Source organism: Equus asinus, chromosome 6 (assembly GCF_041296235.1).
Source record: "Equus asinus isolate D_3611 breed Donkey chromosome 6, EquAss-T2T_v2, whole genome shotgun sequence".
NCBI classification, from domain to species: Eukaryota; Metazoa; Chordata; class Mammalia; order Perissodactyla; family Equidae; genus Equus; species Equus asinus.
In genome coordinates this window covers 42454555-42475396 of record NC_091795.1, presented here as the reverse complement: position 1 = coordinate 42475396, position 20842 = coordinate 42454555, and the positions used below count along the sequence as shown (strand labels likewise).

Below are 20842 nucleotides of genomic sequence, written 5' to 3'. Positions count from 1 at the left end.
CCTGGGGGGTCAGGAGGGCTGGGAGCACAAGGCAGCCTTCCCCTGTCCACGTGGATGGTGTGACCAGTCACTCTCGGCTGGTCAAAGCTGGAACAGGTGGGGTGAGATGGGAGATGGGGTCCTTCTGGGAGGTCAGAGGGTCAGAAAGGTGAGTGGTACCCTGAGACCCTCTCAGTGCTAGCTGGGGCCCGAGCAGAGGGAGGCTGAGCTGTCTGTGGAGAAACAGGGGAAGGCCCTTGGCCGAGCAGAGTGGCCAAGGAGGCTTTTTCCTGAAGGCGGGTCTAGGCTGAGGGTTGAAAAATCCTGCAGGAGAGCTTCAATGGCTGATTCATTTATAGAAGCTTAGTGTGTGCTCTATCAACTAATTTAATCCTCATTTGACCCTATGAAGAAGGTGCTATTGCTATTACTGCTCCTGTTTTACAGATGAGGAAACTGAGGCACAGAGAGGTTACAGATCTTGCCCAAGGTTGCACAGCTTCTGAGTGGTAGAACTTGACTCCAGATTCTGCACTCTTAACCACCTGACTATGCTGATGGGCCCCTGGGGTGGCTTTGCCACAGTTTCCTGCAAACCTGACCCCTGTCAGAGCCATCTTCCTCGGTGGAGGCATAAAAGGAACAGGAGGGATGCTGGAGGGCGGTGGCCCCAGGCCAATGTGCTGACCTGCTGCGCTCTCCCTCCCACCTCTTCCAGGCCTCGCTGGTCCTGCAGGTGTCCTACACGCCGCTCCCTGGAGCTGTGCCCCTGTTCCCACCCTCTGTGCCGCTGGAACCCTCCCCGACTCTGCCCGATGTGGATATGCTGGCTGGTGAGGAGCTCCCTTGCCCCGGCAGGGATGGAGGAAGAAGCCCAGCCGTGGTGCCCGAGCCTGGGGTTGGGGTGCCTTTCCCAGGCTGGGGGCTATGCAGGCCTCAGAAGGGAGGACATGGGTGGCTGGGTGGGGAGTGTTGAGAGCTGACCTCTGCCTTATAGAAAGAAGGGGCGGAGGGCATGCTCCCCTGGGTGCCGCTGGGATTCCTGTGAGGGTGCCCTCCCCGCCCAGCTGTCCAGGGGAGGGGCTGTGCCCCGGCTCGGGCCCCACACTGTGCAGCTCCAGATGGGGGACAGCTGTAGGGAGCATGCCTGTGCTAGGATGGGGTCTGGCCTATGTGATACTTGGGGCTCCACCCACTCCCCAGAGCTGAATGCTTCCCTGTCCTGGCACCCAGCAGGCCTTCGGTGATGGCATGTGACAAATGAGCTGGGTTTTCCTTGAAAGAGCCCTGGGTTGAAGTCAGAGGACATGCGTTCCAGTCTTGCCTTTGACACCAAGTAGCTGTGTGCCTTTGGGCCAGCTACTCTCTCTCTCTGGGCATACAGTTTCTCATTTGTGAAATGAGCAGACTGAATTAGCAAGTCCCAAAGTTTCCTCAGCTCTCTTCACTCACCTCTGCTGGCCTTGTCAAGCAAGGACCCAGCTCAGGGTGGCCGGCTTGGCAGTGGGGGGCCTGGGCGTGGAAGCTGGCGAGGCCTCTGTGGGGTCCAGCCTGCTGGGGTGGGCAGGAAGCTATGCAGATGGGCCAGATGAGGACTTGCCCAGGGGAAAGATTCTAGAGTTTCTCTCATGGTGAAGGGAGCTAGAGACCAACACAGCGTTAGACCCAGCAGCCCCGGTCTCGGGTGCCCTAGGCCTGCCCTGGAGCCCGGCCCTGCGTGGGGCTCTTAGTGAGGGAGGTAAGCAGGGCCCAGCATGCGGAGCTTGGCACCATCTGAGCTTGGAGGTGGGGAGATCGCTCTGGACTGGGGTGTAGGTTGACAGGGGCCAGATGGGGTGCTCCTGATGACAGAGGGTGTGGAGGGCCCCGAATGTTCTGGGACCACTTTTGGGGTAGATTTGACAGTTAGATTTGGGCCACAGAGAGAAGGCTCCTAGAGGTGACCAGTTCCCAGTCCTGCCTGGAAGGTGGTGCAGAGGGACAGTCACCAATAGACGTGGCAACTGTTTCTGAGCTTTGTGCCAGGCTGGGGCCGGGGGAGAGCAGGGTTGGGCTGGGGGTGCCCTAGGCAGGCTTCCTCACCCCGCTCCCTCCTCCCCTCCTGGGGCTGTGCTCCGCCACGTGCCAGGTGGGGGACAGAGCCGGGCCGAGACTTGGTCCCTGCTCAGTGACAGCACCGTGGACACGAGATACTCTGGAAAGAAGTGGCAGGCCCCCACGGGTGAGACACGGGCCAGGCTGTCCCGATCCTACCACTCGTAACCAGCTCACTTGCCACCATCGTCAGCTCATGAGAGGGGGACGAGGTGGCCAGAAGGGCTCGTCCTGCAGGGCGTGGTGGGGAGGGCTAGGGCCATTCTCTTTCCTTCCTCTGGACTAACTGGACTGACCGCCCTCAAATTTCAGCTGTTGGAAACTTCTTTCCTTTCTCCCTCATCCATCCTGGCTCACCGGTGGGAAAGGGGAGGGGTAGGGGAGATGGGTGGTGGGTCTCTGGATCCTCCATCGGCTGGGTGGGGTCTCAAGGGCAGGGCCAGAGGGATCCAGCCCTCATTAGCACCCTCTCCTCCCAGATACAGGAGGAGAGGAGGACACCGAGGACCAGGGGCTCACGGGAGATGAGGCAGAGCCATTCTTGGATCAGAACGGAGCCCCAGGACCCGGGGCTCCCACCACCCCGAAGAAGCCACCTTCCCATCCTCCCCCCTACCATCCTGGGGGGAAAAGGAAGAGAAGCACGCCTGCGCCCAGAAAGCTGCTTTCGGATAAACCACAGGACTTCCAGGTGATGCACCGACTCCTGACCACAGTCCCTCCTTTAGCCATCAGCAGCCTCGAGGGCCGGTGCCTGCCTGTCTCTCCAGCCTCATGGAAGATCCTAAGGGCTCTCCTTGGTGGGAGCCTGCTTTCCGTGGGCACTGGGCAGATGCTAACTGGGGAGTTCATGTATTAGGGCCTCAGAACAAGCCTCTTCCCAGCCCAGGGTTTTGCTCTTAAAAAGAAAAAAGAAGTCACTGCAGAGATCCAGCATATCTTTACCTGTGTCATCTGTTTTCCTATCCAGAGTTGGTCTAGCCAGCTGGCTCCTTGCTATTCAAAGTGTGGTCCTTGGACCACCTGTGTGAGCATCATCTGGAAGCTTGTTAGAAATGCAGGATCTTGGGCCTACCCCAGACCTGCTGAATCGGAATGAGTGTTTGAACAGGATCCCCAGATCTAAGAAGCCCTGTCTAGCTGTCTTTCTCCCTCTCTCCATTCCCCTACTTATAGCTATGGATTTTTCTCAGTCATGTGGAATTTGAATTTTTTCAAGCTCTTCACAGAATAAAACTATCAATATTAACCCTTTGACATGTTTTTATCCCAAAATCCATCCCATTTGCCTGTTGATTTTGGTCCTTTGTTTGTTCTTTTTCTTTTGTGCAGAATTTTCCATTTTGATGTAGTTGCATTAGGCGGTCTTTAACTCTTCAGAACTACTTTCAAAGTTCAAAACAGAAAACTCAAATCTTTATTTATTAAGTGTAACAAATTGTAAAAATATATTTCAGTTCTAAATCATGATAATTTAAGGAAAAGTGTCAGCTATAACCACTATGTTTACCCGAAAGACAAAATTCTAATTTATTGTTATTATTATTATTCCCAAGGCATGTTTTTATTGCCTTTTTCCTCCTTAGAAAATTAATATATATTTATTGTAGAAAACTTGGAAAATACAGCACAATGAAGAGAATAAAAATCACTTACCCACCTTCCTATTGTTAACAAAATAACATTCCTCTATTTTAGTATGCTGTTTTTTAAAAAGAGTTAATCCATAAAGAAATAACTGTTGATTAGAAATTAGAACCAGTAAATATCTTTTTTCCATGAAACTTGTTTTAATATTTTTAAATTTTATCTTTTTAAAAATATTTTGCCTACATTTAAGAAGCACAGATATTTACGAAACTTCATTTACTTAAAGTTCAATGGAGAAAAGTCTTAATTTATTTCTCAGAATGTGAGAAATCCTTACATCTTATAAAGAATAAAGTGGGGTCATGTCGCCACGTAAGTTTGACCTCTGAGGGAATTGTTAGTAAAGAATGTTCGAGCCACTTCAAAACGTCAGCATCCAGGGTCCGAGGTGGGGATTGTGCCAACGGCTGCATGAAGTGAACCGGGCTGCATCCTTGGCCCAGCTCTGGGATTTAACACTGGTGGCTTATTTGGGGCAGCCTGGCAGCTCTTTTGCAGAACTGTGGGATTTTACAGCTGCAAGGTACCTTGATGGGAAAATATGACTATTCTTACAATGCTCCTCCTAATTCTTTTTTAATTTCCTTCCCAAGAAGCCAGCAAGGAGGGTGGTCCCCGAGATTTCTGGCTTTCTTTGTGGCGGGGTTGGGGGAGGTGGGTGCCTGACTGTTTTCCCCTTCCTCCTGCTCATGCCCCTTCCTGGCTTTCAGATCAGGGTCCAGGTGATCGAGGGGCGCCAGCTGCCAGGGGTGAACATCAAGCCTGTGGTCAAGGTCACCGCGGCCAGGCAGACCAAACGGACTCGGATCCACAGGGGAAACAGCCCGCTCTTCAACGAGGTGGGAGACACCGCGTTTTAGGGCTGGTAGCTTGGTGGGCCTTCCAGATTGGGAGCACACGGCAGATACCTGGCAATTCTTTCAGTTTTTGTTCATGGCGCTAACTTTGGTTTGAGAGGTGTGCCAGGTCCTGAGTACGTTATCTGAGGAAGTGGAGAGAGGGTTCTAGTTCTTATTCCTGTCCCGGGCTCCTGGTGCTCCACATCCCTGTCTTCCTGTGGGGCCAGCCACCCGCGCTGTCCTGGAGATGACAACCTCTGAGAGGTCAGGGGTGGAACACCCCAGAACTTGTCGAATCCTCAGAGCTCAGGGCCGGGCAGAGCTCACTCCGCACTTTCCGTGTGGACCAGACCTGAAGGCTGTGGGTGTGGCCGACCCTCTTCCCAGCCTGGGGGTCAACAGGCTCTCGTTTATCTTCCTTTTGCCCTGAACCAACAGACTCTCTTCTTCAACGTGTTTGACTCTCCCTCGGAGCTGTTTGACGAGGCCGTCTTTATCACGGTACGTCTCAGGGATCAAGGCATGCTCTGTGGGCCTTGTGTACACACATGCATTCAGTGTGCCTGTGTGTGTATATGCATGTAGGGGTGTGAGTGTGAGAGTGTATAGGAGAAGCTTAGGGCCCGGGGCCTGGGTGATGTGGGGAGCTCGCTGCTAAGCTCTGCTGGTCACAGAAGTGCCTTCAGCAGCTCAGATGAGGCAGCAGCCCAGTGGGGAGACCCCCCCGCTGCTCAGCACCCCCAGGTGCCTCAGGCCAGGTCCTGACATCATTCCTGCAGGGGACACTTTGATTTTCCTCTTTTTTTCTTTGTCCACTTGCCTGCTTCTGGCCAAGATTGCCTCTCTCTGAGCCTCAGCTCTTTGTTTTTCTTCCCTCTGAAAGGCAGTATAGTTTGGTGAAAAGCGTGGGCTTTGGAGCCAAACTGTCTGGATTCTAGTCCTGCCTGTGCCATGTAGGGGCTGTGTGAGTCTGTGCAGGTCCTGTAATCTCTCTGAGCCTCTGTTTCTTCATCTCTAGAGTGGGGATCAGAATAGGCCCTACTCAAGGCGTCCCTGTGAGGGTTAACATCGCTCCAGATAATCTCTGGACTAGAGCAAGTGCTAGCTACGCGTGGGCTTTATTATTTGGGTGGGAAGAGCTGTTGGGTTGGGCCCTGTCTGGGGCAACATTTCCTTGTCATTGAGAGTTTTGCTTTGTCTTTCCCTCCAGGTGGTAGACTCCTGTTCGCTCCGGACAGATGCCCTCATCGGGGAGTTCCGGGTAATTAGTTATTCTCTTTGACAGCAGTCAGTTCTCCCTTATCCACGTGAGTGGAGGCTCCGTGGATAATGTGCTCCAGGGGTCCTGTCTATCTTGGTCTGTGTAGGGGAAATAGAATGAAAAGAAAAAAAAAGAAAACCAAAATTTTCTCTCAGCCCAGAAATCCTCTTCACAAGGGTAGTAGAGAAAGAAAACACTTTTCTTATTGGAGAGGCGTTAAACCAGACTGTGGTGCACATCACAGGCACTCCACAAAGAGGTTGTAAAGACAGAAAGAAATCTTTCTATGTAGCCAGGCAGATACAACCCATTCCAAACACGTTCTCCAGATAAACAATGACGAGTCCTCAAGTAAGAGGACTGGACAGCACCCTGGGTCACAAGTTCATCCTAACTTGACCTGGCAATTGGGGTGACCATCTGTGTTAGTTAACTGACTTTCTCCAGGGGAAAAAAACAGAAAACAAGCTTGCATTTTTATGATGGGACGTAGTTTTACAACTTGGAGCAAAGTTAGCTCCTCCCTTCCCACAGAGACTGGGAGAGCCTTGAGAGAGACACAGGGTCAGAGAGCTCACAAAAAGCTTGTTTAGTTTCTAAACAGATCCGCTCAAAGAGGCAGAGAAAGTATTTACATTGACAAGTTTGGCGTGGTAAATGTTCTGACGAAAAGAGAGAGGAGGGAAGTCTCTTCCCTTATTTCCAACAGGGGGGATTCGGCGTCTTATTTTTAATCCGTGTTTGTCCTGACATCTAGGAAGATGGCATGGGAGTTGAGTTTAGGCTGCCATCCTCCTGATCTGACCATCTCGGGCCAGCGTGACACCAGCCCTCTGTGCCTGAGCTCACCCTCTCTCTGGGTTGGGAGTGGGTCCAGATGTGGAGTCCAGGGGATCAGGGTGGGGGGCAGTGGAGAGGGGGAGCCTGCCTCCCTCATTTGTCCCCGACAGTGCAGACGTGAACAGCGCGCTGCCGAGAACCGAGAGCTGACTGTGACTCAGCTCGTGGGAAGGCTGGAACAGATCACATCAAGCGAAGGGAGCGAGCAATGGAGACCTTCACGAGTGGTGTTTTGTTGTCATTCTTATTGATTTCCTCATTTTCAAATCTTCAGGCATTTATCACATGGGAAGAAAGGTGACAGACTTATTTGAACATCCTCCTGCTAGCCAAATAAAATATGGCCCTCTTCTCTGGGAAGTAGTCACAAGTCAGAAAACTAAGTCTGTTTTCCTGGAGAAGCAGTTTTAAATCTGATTCCTGGGAATGGGTTTGATCCCGAGTTGTTTTGTGACAAATGGGGTCTTATGTTTTGCGTCTCTAATCTTTGAAACACATTTTTGTTCTGAGAACCCAAAGGTTAAGATAAAAAAATTATTTTCATTTTTTCTAATAGTAAAAGTAATCCATGATTAAAAAAAGGTTTTTAGAGCAGTATTAGGTTCATAACAAAATTGAATGGAAAGTACAGAGTTCCCAGGTACCCTCTGCCCTCACACAATGCACAGCCTCCACCACGGTCAATATACCATGAATCTATGATTGCTTATAGAAAATTATAAGATACAAGAAAGAATAAAAATAAAATCAAAACCACCCAAATCTACCACCCAGAGATAGCGCACTTACCCATTGTTGTATTTACTTTGCTCTTTCTTTTCTGTGCATGGATATGCTTCACCATACTGCAACCAAAATGCACTCTGCTTTCTTCCCATGTTATATCAAATGATGAACGTTTCCACATGTCTCCAAATGTTCTTCAAAACCTCGTTTTTAATGGGATGGTATGATGCACTGTACTTTAACGCTGTGGGCAAGAGTTTGATGTGCGTTTCTTCTGTCTGATTTCAGATGGATGTGGGTACCATCTACAGAGAGCCCCGTGAGTCATATTCTCATCACCTTGGCCATATCTTTGCACTTTGGTTCTGGAGGCTGCTTGGGGACACCCATTTGGGACACTCACCCTTCCTCCTTGGGGGTTTTAGATTTTAGATGTGGAGTTTGGTCTTGGAGGGGAGAGCTGCGGGAATGAAGAGAAGGCAGGCTTTCATCTTCCGGGTAAAACACGTCCTTAAGAAGATCAGTCCCTCAACTGAGTCTCAATTGGCCCAACTGATGCTAAGTCTAGAAGCTCCCAAGCAAGGGTTGCTGGAAACTGGGGTCACCTCAGATAGGGGTGGGTCATCTAGATGACAAGTCCAGGATTTCTCCACAGGCTGGTTTCTGCTCTGGTTTGGTCACTTCCTGAGAAGGAGGAAAATGACCTTGGCATTGGCTTTGCAGCCTTGTATAGGGGTGTCTGTTAACATTTCTGACTCTGACCCTCATGAACATTCAAAGTACCTTTTGATCCTAGAATTTGAGTCCTGCCATTGTGTCCCAGTGGAGGGGTCCTTCATCTCACCCAAATGTAGTCCCCCCTAGGTTCCTGAATGTGAGTGCACACTTGGGTCCTTCCAATCCTGCCATCATCAGTGGAGACTGTCTCTCTTAGGACACGCCTATCTCAGGAAGTGGCTGCTGCTCTCGGACCCTGACGATTTCTCTGCTGGGCCCAAAGGCTACCTGAAAGCAAGCCTTTGTGTGCTGGGGCCTGGAGACGAAGCTCCGGTGAGTCATTTCCCTGGATCCTCCTCACAGCACCTCCACCTGGCAGTGGAGGCCTCAAACAAATAAAGCAACTTTAGTTTTTCTGACTTAAAGGAAAACCTGATACTTACGAGAAATGAGGGACATATGGAAAAGCATAAATGAAAAAGTGAATCACTCATAATTCTACCACTTGTAGAGAGCTGTTATTGTCTTCTTGCATTTCCTCCCAGAAGGATATATATGTGTATTTTTCTTTTTTGCAAAAATGAGGTCTCTCTCTCTACACTGTATTGTAGCCTGAATTTTATCACCTAAGAATATTTCATTTTTATCTTTATAGGTCAGTGAGTAAAGTTATAAGCTGGAGGTGCTAAGAATGAGAAAGGTTGTTTAGACTGGGGAGGGACCAGCATCTTTGTCTGTTTGGGGAGAGGAAGAAAGGTTTGGAATAGTTGTTGTGGGAGAGGACTGAGGGGTTAATTAGATATAAATAGAAGGATTTCTGAGCAGGCACAAGAGCACCCCCTCTGGGTTGGAGACTTTGCGGTACGGCCTCATAGTTCTCAGTGGCCTAGAAGCAGAAGAGAGGTAGGTTGATGGCGGAGGTGTCAGGTGTGGGCAAGACAGGGGTGCTGGAGCCCGGGACTGATGTAGCCAGGGCATCTGGGCATGGCTCCCGGTGCTGGTCCTAGAGCTGATGGGGGATACACAGTGTAGGGAAGGGCTGGGGAACACGTGTGTATTGAGTGCTTGCTGTGTGCCAGGCTCTGTGTTGTGTGCCTCACTGCATGTGGTGGGGAGGTGGTTGGAGGAGAGCGATAGGTTGGAAGTTGTCTTCAGAGAAGGGTTTCAGTGGTCAAGGTTCTGCTAGAGGATTGGTTCGGAGTGGCTGGAGGTTTGCGATATGGCCATGCCTCTAGCGGCTGTAGGGGAGGGGAGATTAAGGCGCTGTTGGTGGAGGACAAGGAGCTGTGTTGGTGATTGACTTGTCCACATGGATGGTGATTATCTTATGGAAGAATTGGAGATCAATTAGGCAAATGACGAGGCAGGTACTGAGGTCATCAAGGCAAGATGAGCACCTGTCCTTGACTTGGGGGATGACAGCAGTGAGAAGCACATGGATGGTGTGGACTTCCAAAAAGGAGAGATGGTGGGGGCGAGGGGTGGGAGAATGGAGCAGCTGCAAGATGTGTCCCTTTCTTCCCAGCATGTGATGGCCAGGAGGAGCAGGACAGGCGGGAGGGGAAAGTGGATCTTCCAGGGCAAAGGGTGGTGGGGAGGTGGCGGGAAAGCCGCATGTAATCGTGGAGGTGGTGGAAAGTTCCTTGATTCTTTTTTTTTTCTGCTTTATCTCCCCAAATCCGCCTCCCCGCCCCCCCCCCCCCCCCCCCCAGTACATAGTTGTATATCTTAGTTGCAGGTCCTTCTAGTTGTGGAATTCTTAAGGTGAGGAGTTGGCTGATGACAAGAGCTCAGGAAGCCACAGAGGAAAGGACTAGGGGAGTAAGAATCCAGGGTGCTGTGCAGGGGGCCAGTGGAGCTCAGGGGGCCAAGTCCACTGAAGGGCACCTGTCCTGCTCTCTTATCCCATACAGTCCAGCTCTGGCCCTCTGTAGCCCGTCTCTCCAGACATTGTACCTTCTTGCTCCTTCTATGTGGCATCTCTGACTCTATTATCCTCTTCTAAAACATTCCTTCCTCCTCTTCCCATTAATTGGACCCTTCTTTTTCCCTGAGGAAAGTGCTTCTCTTGAAACCAACTCAGAGGGAAGCCTCCATTTCCGCTCCAACTCTCTGGGGGTCTTGGGATGGGAAGAGCAGCCATCGTTTGGTTCCCTGCTGTAGCTGCCTGGTCATAGCAGCCCTTCCCAACTTCAGCGCTGCCTCCTCCTCCGAAGCCTGCTTCACTGCTTGCTTCCCCCTCTTCCAGTCTTCTGGGCTATTGCTGGTCCAGGAGGGTCCTTGCTCACAGATTCCCATCTTTGCCATTGTTCTGAGGTGTGACGTGTCCTCACTGATGAGCCATCAACATCTCTTCTTACTTCCTTTGAGATCTTGAGCTCACATGTCCCTCTCTCCACCAGTCTCTTTCTGCCTCGTTCCCTGCCCCACTCTCGCTGAATGACAGTTCTTCCTCCCTGAGATTACAACCCCCTGACCCCTCTCGGCTTCCCAGTCCATCAGCTCCTTCCTGCCACACTCTCCTCCTCCTCCAGCCTGGACACAACCCATGATCATAATCCTCACTATGTGCTTACTCGCCCCTGGGGCCTCCTGCCACACCTCGTGCCCCCCACCATACCCACCACATGCCGTCCACACCACTCCTTGGTCCATTTGGTGCCAGAAGTCACCTGGAGTTGCTGGTTGGATGAACATGGGTGCTGTCAACCTCTTCTTTTACTCGAGTGCAGTTTACTCCTTATCTATTCTCCGTGGTTGCAGTTTCCAAACTTTCCTAAGCTTCAACCTCAGTCTCCCTTAGAGAGGCAGAGCTGCACACTGGTGGATGCTGGGAGCTCCTGAAGCCCCCTCGGTCCTCAGCTCATTTCCCATCTTCATTCATCTTCCCTCCCTTCCCATCCCCCATCTCCTATCCCCCTACTTCCTTTGCCATATTCTCTGCCATCTTGTTCAATCAGCTCTTCCTGGTCTCTTCTCTTGCCCCTCTCCTCTGGCTCCTGTCCTTTGATCTGTATCAGGCTTAAGATGTCCCTATCCTAAAACACCCTTGCCTCGACCCATTTCTCCCCACCCCTCCTCTCCAAGCTGCTTTCACCTTCCTTCCAGCTGTCCCGAGCTTCTTGAGAGAGTACACTGCGTTCCTTTTCTCCACTCCCTGACTAGCTGCTCGCTCCTTCTCCTCTTCAGGATGATCCCCACCTCCTCTCCTCCCTGAAACTACTTGCTTAAGGGTCACTCATTGCCAAGTCCCAGGAGTTCTTCTCTCATTCATCCACTCTGTTGCTCCACAGTTTGATTCCAGAGCCCATGTCTTATTTGGAACTCTCTCCTCCCTTAGCATTCTTGACTCTCCTGATTCTCTTCCTTTTTTTTTTTTTTTAAAATGGATCCTTCAAATTCAGTGGCCTAATAAAATTTCCCCTGCCTGCCTCTTGGCTGTGTCCTTGACCCTCACTATGGAGGAGCCCATCTCTTTCCACCTGAGACTCCTAAATTGCTCATCTCCAGCCTGGATTTTCAGAGCTCTAGGCACTCAGTTTCAGTTGCTTGTAACAAAGCCACATTAAGATGTCTTGTAGGCCCCTCTAACTTAACATATGAACACCTAGTATCATTGGCTGCCCCCTGCTCACACTTGCTCCCCATCCTGCGTTAGGTGACATCTTAGGAAATGGCACTGTCATTCACTTAGTCCCCCAAGCTAGAAGCCCAACTTTCATCAGCCCTCAGTCCCACATCCCATCAGTCCACATGTGTGCAGTTGGCCAGTGTTGTTGGCATGACAACCTCAGTGCATGCTTTTCCTCATTCCCATCCCAAGATGAGAGTCCAAGGTCAGGTTCCCATCATATCTCACCTGGGCCTCTATGAGAATTAAGATAGAGGTTCAGCTGCTGTAACATAGCTACCCCCAAATAACAGTTGTTAAGAAAGATAAAAGTTTATTTTTCTCCCTCATAAATACCTGATTAGGTAGAATTGGCATAGTGCTTCCACAGTGATCAGAGACTTAGGCTCCTGGTCTTTGCTCCATCATCTTCATCATGTAGCTTCCATCTCACGGCTCAAGATGGTCGCTCCAGTTCCCATCATCATGTCTGTATTCCAGCCAGTGGAATGGAAGAACAGAACTTTGCTTAAAAGTCTGCTTTCCTTGCAAGATGGTGAGCTCCATGGTGGCAAGGCCTCTGTCTGTCCACCTTGTTCGCTGCTGCCTCCCTCGCCCTTCAGCACCATGTTGATACTTAGTAGTCGCTCAGTAAATCCTTATTGAGTGAATGAACAGATGTTATGAAGACAGAGTGGCCAGCCTGGAGCTTAGTCACTTCTACACTGTTTTCTAGTCGGTGGAGTAGGAAGGAGACTAAGGTTTGTGGAGAAGCCACTGTGTGCCACATGCATTTACATTGTTATTGAAGTCAATCCTCCCAACAGCCTGTGGGGTTGGTAGTATTGTCTCCGCTGTGCAGATGAGGGAGCAGAGTCTCAGGGTAAGGAATCTGCACGAGATCACATGCTAGTAAGTAGGAAGATGCAATGTGCCTTTCTTCAAGATGTGCCATTTCAGTGGTATTGGTCGAGGAAGGGAAAAGATTGTGCTTAAGAGCACTTTAAGTAACTGTTATTTGGTTTGCATTGTAGCTGGAGAGAAAGGACCCCTCTGAAGACAAGGAGGACATTGAAAGCAATCTGCTCAGGCCAACTGGCATGGCCCTTCGAGGAGCGCACTTCTGTCTGAAGGTCTTCAGGGCTGAGGACTTACCACAGAGTGAGTCTGGTGCCCTCTCTGGGCTGTGACTGTGTGGAGGGTCCTTGGGCCGTGTCAGCTCCCTGGGAGGAAGGAGATGGAGGAGCTGGTCCTCTGCTCCCTCCCTGCCTCCCCTGGGCCTGGCTTCCTCACCTCCAGGGTCTATTAGATCAGCTCTCAGCCCAACCCTCCCTCTGCTCTGCACTCTGGGGAAGCCTCACAGCCTTTCTAGGTTTCACAAGGGTCTAAAACTCTTCTTAACCACAGAAAAGCAATCAGAATGAATGAAAAGTAATATAAATTGCTGGTGGAGTTACAGAGATGCAAGACATCTTGAGAGTAATAGCTGCCCCTGGGCTCCATTTCAGCATCCTCCAGCCCTGGTCTGGCTGCTTAGCTGCTCCATGGACCCGTTTCCTTGGTTCTCACTGGGGAGTTGGCACCATTTGGACTCAGTTCTGTGCTTAGGGCTGAATCTCATTGATTTTCATTCCTTTCTTGAGGAAGCCCCAGTGTGCAAGCTTGCAGACTTTGGGCTGGGGAAGGAGTCGCTGAAATGTTGGAAAGGCTCAATGTCCACAGATGAAGAATGGGCATCCAGTTTGCTGGGACTGTCCTGGTTTTAGCACTGAAAGTCTCATGTCCCAGGAAACCCCTCAGTCCCTGGCAAACTGGGACAGTGGGTCACCCTAGCTGTGGCTATGTCCTGATCCTTCCAGGAAGGCCAGTGTGGCTGCTGCCTGGTTCTCACAGGGGCTAGCCCTGTCTGGGCCCCACCCTGTGTGCTCAGTAACTGCTGGGGGAATTACACTGAATATTCTGGAGCTGTGGGTGTCAATGCAGGCTGCACATTAGAACCACTTGGGAGCTTTAAAGAAGTACAGATGCCTGGACCCCACCTCCAGTGTGTCAGACTAACTCTGTTTGGGGTATGGCTCACACATGGGTAGTTTTTAAGGGCTCCTGGGTGGTTTGGTCGTGCTGTGGCTGTGAGCCACTATTCTGGAGCATGCATTGGCATAAACAAGCCAGTCACTGTCCAGAGCAAAGTTGGTGAGAACATTTGCTGCTTGGGTCCCTGTTTGCAAGTTTTGAATAAAGCTACTTGTTTGAGGATTTCAGCTGTGACTAATGACATCAATAAATGAAATGGGATCCTTCTGGACAAGTTTAATTGAACCAAAGTCATGGGGAAAGTCTTTCAATAAGTAATGGGTATTAAATGGGCATTAAAATACATGCTTGAAAATATTCTGCATTTATTTATTGAAAGTATGCAGAAATGAGGCTGGTGACCTCCCACAGCGGGCTGGGGAAATAGAAAGGTTGCTTTGCTCAAGGTGAAGGTGCTCATGTTTAATTCTCTGCAATGTTGTTTAAATATAAGTAAAACGAAATAGGTGGGTAAATAGAACATACATATTTGCTAATTGTTGTTATCGGTTGTATTCATGTAGATATCAGCTAGCATGTAATTTTTCACTGTCCCCCTCCTTTCAGTCTCTTCATAGACACATGTTCATTTATACATCATGTATATGTATACATTATACATATGCACATATCTGTCTATCTGTATATACATATGTAAATAATATGGCTCATTCAGTAAAATATTGCTTGGGAGCAGCATAGATTAAAAATTCTTTTTTTTTGAAAAACAGCACTGACTTATTGGTTATCCTTGACTTATTGACTTATCAGGTACATCTCTGTGCTAGTGGACATGAAGGAACAAGTCAAACAGGCACCAATGATGGGGATATTATTAAAACAACTTCCAGGCCTTTTCTAGATTGTTTACTGCCCTTATTGATGTAGATTTCTTTTTGTTTTTTTAAATAACCCTTTTTTTAAATGCTTTTTGGTGAGGAAGATTGGCCCTGAGCTAAGATCTGTTGCCAATCTCCCTCTTTTTGTTTTTTCCCTCCTCAAAGCCCCAGCACGTAGTTGTATATCCTAGTTGTAAGTCATCCTAATTCTTCCATGTGGGATTGGCTGCCTCAGCATGACTTGATCAGCGGTGTGTAGGTCTGTGCCCAGGATCCGAACTGGCAAACCCCTGGCGCCCAAGCGGAGAACGCAAACTTAACCACTCAGCCACAGGGCCGGCCCTGATGTAGATTTCTAATCAATCAGTCCATCAATCCACTGGTGGACCTGTTTTGAAAGCCTTGAGAGCAGGGGACAGTAAGCATGCTGTTGGAGGCTGGGTAAGGAAGCATGTGGTGGCCCTCAGGAGCTGCTGTTGTGAGACTACTCTCTCTCCTGGGAGTCCCTGGGCCGAGTGTCCACGGCATCTGTCCCAGGGCATCGGAAGAGTGTCGGGAGGGAGCCAGGAGGAAGGCCAGGGTCTTGGAGGTGGGAGAGCAGGTGGGCGGTGACCAGCATGTCCTTCTCCCCAGTGGATGATGCCGTGATGGACAGCGTGAAGCAGATCTTCGGCTTTGACAGTAACAAGAAGAACCTGGTGGATCCCTTCATCGAGGTCAGCTTTGCGGGGAAAATGGTAAGGAGCAAGGAAACAGGAGGATTCCTGTGGGAGGGCGACCGCTGGGCGTTGCTGTGGACGGGCGCTGGGCGGTGTGCAGGACAGAGTAAGGCGCAGACATGCTGCCCTCAGTGACCCCATCAGCTGCATGTGTGCACGGAGTGGGGCTGATCGTGGGACATGGGATGAGACACTCCCACGGGCCCACCTCTCTGGGGCTGCCATGCACACGCATGTGGACAGGTCTGCCTGGGGTGTGTGAGACAGACACACGGGTGTGGATGGCATGGAGGGGACAGGCAGATGGTGGATAGACAGAGGAATGTTTGAGGGACAATGAAGCAAGAGCACGAAAATCAGATGTGAAGGCATAAAGATAGGGAAACTTAAAAAGATAAGTAATAAAAACATAATGATTATTTGAAAAAGTTGTGGCAGGAGTTGGGTAGAGAAAGGCCACTCCAGAGGGGGTCCTAGGGTCACTCAGACCTCTTTTCCTTGTAGCCCACCTTTATGCCCAGAGGCAGGGCTGCGGCCCCAGTCCCTGTTGATTTCTGCCCAGCCCCTTCCTCCATCCCACCCCATACAGGATGGCCCTCCCCAGCGTTTGTCTGCCCATCTTACAGGCTCTCCCTGGTAGCATCAGCCACTCCTAGGCTTCAGCTGTCACCTCTCTGCAGAGGACTCCCACAGCTCTATTTAACACTGACCCTCCCTTCAAACCCAGACCTCCCCACACCTCAATCTACCCGCTGCCCCTCTGGCCCTTTAAAGGAGTCATCTTCTACCCCCAACTGCCCCACTTCCAGAAGCCTCCATCCTAACCAGGTACCACCATCAAAGTCAGAAAATTTGGGCCTGCCTTGATTCTTCCCTCTTTTTTAAACCCCTTACATCAAACACGCCACCCCGAGCTCTTGACTTCAAATATGTCCCGAGACCCATCCCTTCTCTCTGCTCCCACAGTCACTGTCATCTCTTCCCAGGACCACACGGGCAGCCTTGGATCCGTTCTCCTGTCCGGGCTCGCCCCATAGAAAGCCACCAGAATAATTAGTCTAAAATACAGCCCTGTCTGTGCAATGAAGTTCAAACCGCATAACCTGGCTGACCAGGTCCCCCCAGCCGAATTTTCTCCGCCTCATCTCCATGGCCCGTATTAGCCCGTACAGTCCTTGCGTGAATGAGAACGGGGCGCCCCCAGCGGGCGGACGCAGCTCTGCAGCCGGGCTTGGAGAGCAGGGCGGGCGGGGCTCAGCCCCACGTGCTCCCTCTCGGCTCCCCGACGTGTGTACAGATTGCACAGCTCCGGCCGAGCCGTGTGTCCCCTCTCGTCTGCCCCGCCTCTCGTTTCCGTGCGTGGTCACACCTCCAGCCTTTGCCAACGCCTGTGCTCTCCGCGCCCTTCCTGGCCGCTTTTTCCCTAAGTGTGTTGCATCTTTCAGTGTCCAGCTTCCGTATCCTCCCCAGGCCTGATGGACTACCTTAGTCCTCAGGGCTTCACGGCGCCTTAGGCACGGCTCCTTTTTAGCCCATTTTCCATTCTCTTTCAGTATTCGCTAGCATCTGTTTCTCCAACTTGCGGGCAAGAATCCAGTCTTATTGACTGCATAACCTCAGAGCAGAGACTGTGGTGGAAAGGGCTGGAAATGTGGAAAAATGACATGTCAGGTGGGCGCAGACTCTGCCCTGGCTCCCGGAGCCCCTGCAGAGGAGCCTCTGAGCTTTGCGCAGACTTCAGGAACTTGGCCGGGTGGGGTCAGCGCCCTCCGCGCTCCCGCCAACCTGGCGCGGAGTTCCACCTGCGGCAGCACCAGGGCTGGGCGGTTAACCGGAAAATAGGAACTGGGCAGGGGAGAAGGGCTGAGAATGTGAGCTGGTGGACGGAGGGTGGCGCAGAGGCGGGGAAGGGGGAAGACAACCGAAAGGCGGAGATGGAGGAGGTGTGGGTTCCCATTCACACAGAGCTTTGTAGTTTTCCTTTCACTTAATCTCTTCTTAGATTCATTTGGAAAAGAAGCAGGCCAGCCTGCCCATCCCACCAACAAAGGGACCCCTGAGGTGGGGGTTGGGGGGGGAATAGGGGGTGTCCTTCTACCTGATGCGCGGACCTCCTTTTTCCTTCTCTTTCATGTTTCTTTTCTTTCTTCTTTTATTATTATTATTTTTTTTTGAGGAAGATCAGCCCTGAGCTAACATCCGCTGTCAATCCTCCTCTTTTTGCTGAAGAAGACTGGCCCTGAGCTAACATCCGTGCCCATCTTCCTCTATTTTATATGTGGGACACCTACCACAGCATGGCTTGCCAAGCAGTGCCATGTCCACACCTGGGATCCGAATCAGTGAACCCCGGGCCGCTGAAGCCGAACGTGCGCACTTAACCACTGTGCCACGAGGTGGGCCCCTCTTCTTTTATTATTGATGCACATATTTAGTAAGAACTTTTGAAAAATGCACAAAAAAGTAAATAAAATGACCCGTAACACATTATACAAAGTTCATGTTTTGTGCCTCTTTCTAGTTTTTTCCTATGTATAGATAAGAGACATTTTCCCCCAACTCTTTATTTTGAATGTGTTAAAACATAAGGAAGAGTTAGAAGAAGAGTTCCGTGAACATCCACCTGCTGGTACGGCCTCTACTGCCATTACATCATTGCTCACGTTTTGCTGCATTTGTCTTCTCTTTCTCTCCATAGATACTTTTTTTTTCTGGCTGAATCATTTGAAACCTAGTTGCAGACTTTGCCCCTACAGACTTCAGCAGGCATCTCTTGAGAAAAAGAAGGTTCTTTGTAACCACAATAACATTATCACGCCTAGGGAATTAACAATTATTCCCTAATATTGTCAGATACTGGCTCATATCAGTTTTCTGATTATCCCAAAAATTTCTTTTAGAGCTGGTTTAGTTTTGCTGTGATTTACTAAGACCCGACTGGAATTCATGGTCTGCATTTGGTTCTTAGGCTTCTGTAGTCTCTACTGTAAGTCTTTCGCCCCCCGCACCCCTACTCCATCCCTGTTTTTCTTACCCCATTACTGGATTTTTTTTTTTTTTTTTTAAGATTTTATTTTTTCCTTTTTCTCCCCAAAGCCCCCCGGTACATAGTTGTGTATTCTTCGTTGTGGGTTCTTCTAGTTGTGGCATGTGGGACGCTGCCTCAGCGTGGTCTGACGAGCAGTGCCATGTCCGCGCCCAGGATTCGAACCAACGAAACACTGGGCCGCCTGCAGCGGAGCGCGCGAACTTAACCACTCGGCCACGGGGCCAGCCCCCCATGACTGGATTTTTGAAGATCCCAGGCCATTTGTCCATGTTCTAGATTTGTCCAGTTGTTTCTTTCTGGTGTTGTTTAACTTGTTCCTCTGGCCCCTGTGTTTGCTGTAAACTGGAAATTAGATCTTGAGACCAGATTGGGTTCATATATAAGTATTTTGGCAAGTACGCGTTATAGACGATGTTCCGTACATCACATTGCATCACAACAGGGAGCAATGATGTCAGACTTTCCTGTCATCAGTGAGCATTGTCTGATCATTTGGTTACAATAGTGTCTCCAGATCTCTCTTTTGTCAGAGTACACGCTCTCCTTTGTAATTTGCAAGTAATCTGTGGGCAATATCTTGGCACTAAGGTATCCTGTTTCCCAGCAACCTCTTGCCTAATGGTCTACGCAGCTATTAACCTCCTTGCCTGAACAAGTCATTTACTTGAGGTTGCAAAGTGGTGATTTTTTCATGATCATTCCTTGTCTCTTTAAAGCTTGGCACCTGAGCTAACAACTGTTGCCACTCTCCATTTTTTGTTTTTTTTCTTCTCCCCAAATTCCCCAAGTACATAGTTGTATGTTCTAGTTGTGAGTGCCTCTGGTTGTGGCATGTGGGACGCCAACTCAGCGTGGCCTGATGAGTGATGCCATGTCTGCACCTGGGATCCAAACCAGTGAAACCCCAGGCCCCCGAAGTGGAGTGTGTGAACTTTACTTGGCCTGGGGGCCGGCTCCTCCTTCTCTCTTTATTAGCTGGCATTTTTCTGTAAAGAAGAGCTTTCCTCCCACTGTCCTTTGGAGTATTACTATGGACCTCATTACTTTTTACTAATTCAGTGTGTTAAAATCAGTCATTGTGTTGGATGTATGAATTATCCTAAAGTTGGCCATTGGGAGTCCCTTCAAGCTGGCTCCTCCATCCTGAGCCTAACTCAGGGTCTCAAGGAAAATGTGTGTGGGAGAGGTACCTCAGATTTTTTTTTTTATTAAGGTTATGATAGTTAACAACCTTGTGAAATTATAGTTGTACATCATTATTAGTCATATTGTAGGTACACCACTTCACCCCTAGTGCCCTCCCCCCACCCCCCTTTCCCCTGGTAACCACCGATCAGTTCTCTTTGTCCATATGTTAACTACCACCTATGAGTGGAGTCATACAGAGTTCGTCTTTCTCTGTCTGGCTTGTTTCACTCAACATAATACCCTCAAGGTCTATCCATGTTGTTGTGAATGGGACAACTTTGTCCTTTTTTATGGCTGAGTAGTATTCCATTATATATATATACACATATACCACATCTTCTTTATCCAATCATCAGTTGCTGGGCACTTTAGGTTGGTTCCATGACTTGGCTATTGTGAATAATGCTGCCATGAACATAGGGGTGCATGGGACTTTTGGAATTGCTGATTTCAGGTTCTTAGGATAGATACCCAGTAGTGGGATGGCTGGGTCATAAGGTATTTCTATTCTTAACTTCTTGAGGAATCTCCATACTGTTTTCCATAGTGGCTGCACCAGTTCACATTCCCACCAACAGTGTATGAGGGTTCCTTTTTCTCCACAGCCTCTCCAACATTTGTCACTCTTGGTTTTGGATATTTTTGCCATTCTAACAGGTGTAAGGTGATATCTTAGTGTAGTTTTGATTTGCATTTCCCTGATGATTAGTGATGATGAGCATCTTTTCATGTGTCTATTGGCCATCCGTATATCTTCTTTGGAGAAATGTCTGTTCGTGTCTCCTGCCCATTTTGTAATTGGGTTGTTTGATTTTTTATTGTTGAGTTGTGTGAGTTCTTTGCATATTCTGGAGATTAACCCTTTGTCAGATAAATAACTTGTAAATATTTTTTCCCAATTAGTGGGCTGTTTTTTTGTTTCAATCCTGTTTTCCCTTGCCTTGAAGAAGCTCTTTAGTCTGATGAAGTCGCATTTGTTTATTCTTTCTATTGTTTCCCTCATGTGAGGGGTTATGGTGTCCGAAAAGATTGTTTTGAAGCTGATGTCAAAGAGTGTACTGCCGATATTCTCTTCTGGAAGACTTATTGTTTCAGGCCTAATCTTTAGGTCTTTGATCCATTTTGAGTTTATTTTAGTAAATGGTGAAAAAGAGTGATTGATTTTCATTCTTTTACATGTGGCTGTCCAGTTTTCTGAGCACCATTTGTTGAAGAGACTTTCCTTCCTCCATTGTAGGCCCTCAGCTCCTTTGTCAAA

At 49.5% G+C, this 20842-nt stretch overlaps 1 protein-coding gene across 23 annotated transcripts in view; it reads left to right on the top strand.

The window, feature by feature from the left end:
• Positions 1-20842, top strand: part of DYSF (dysferlin) — a 218231-nt gene that overhangs the window by 50722 nt on the left and 146667 nt on the right. For 13 of the 23 annotated variants that reach the window (XM_014836665.3, XM_014836658.3, XM_014836661.3 and 10 more), the window contains exons 5-14: positions 698-812; positions 2108-2200; positions 2553-2764; positions 4434-4562; positions 5001-5063; positions 5773-5823; positions 7678-7708; positions 8324-8439; positions 12751-12877; positions 15262-15365. In XM_014836665.3, coding sequence (XP_014692151.1) covers positions 698-812; positions 2108-2200; positions 2553-2764; positions 4434-4562; positions 5001-5063; positions 5773-5823; positions 7678-7708; positions 8324-8439; positions 12751-12877; positions 15262-15365 — 1041 coding nt within the window. The remainder of the gene's footprint in view (positions 1-697; positions 813-2107; positions 2201-2552; positions 2765-4433; positions 4563-5000; positions 5064-5772; positions 5824-7677; positions 7709-8323; positions 8440-12750; positions 12878-15261; positions 15366-20842) is intronic. The other 10 variants (XM_014836669.3, XM_014836663.3, XM_070511971.1 and 7 more) reach the window with 1 other exon arrangement.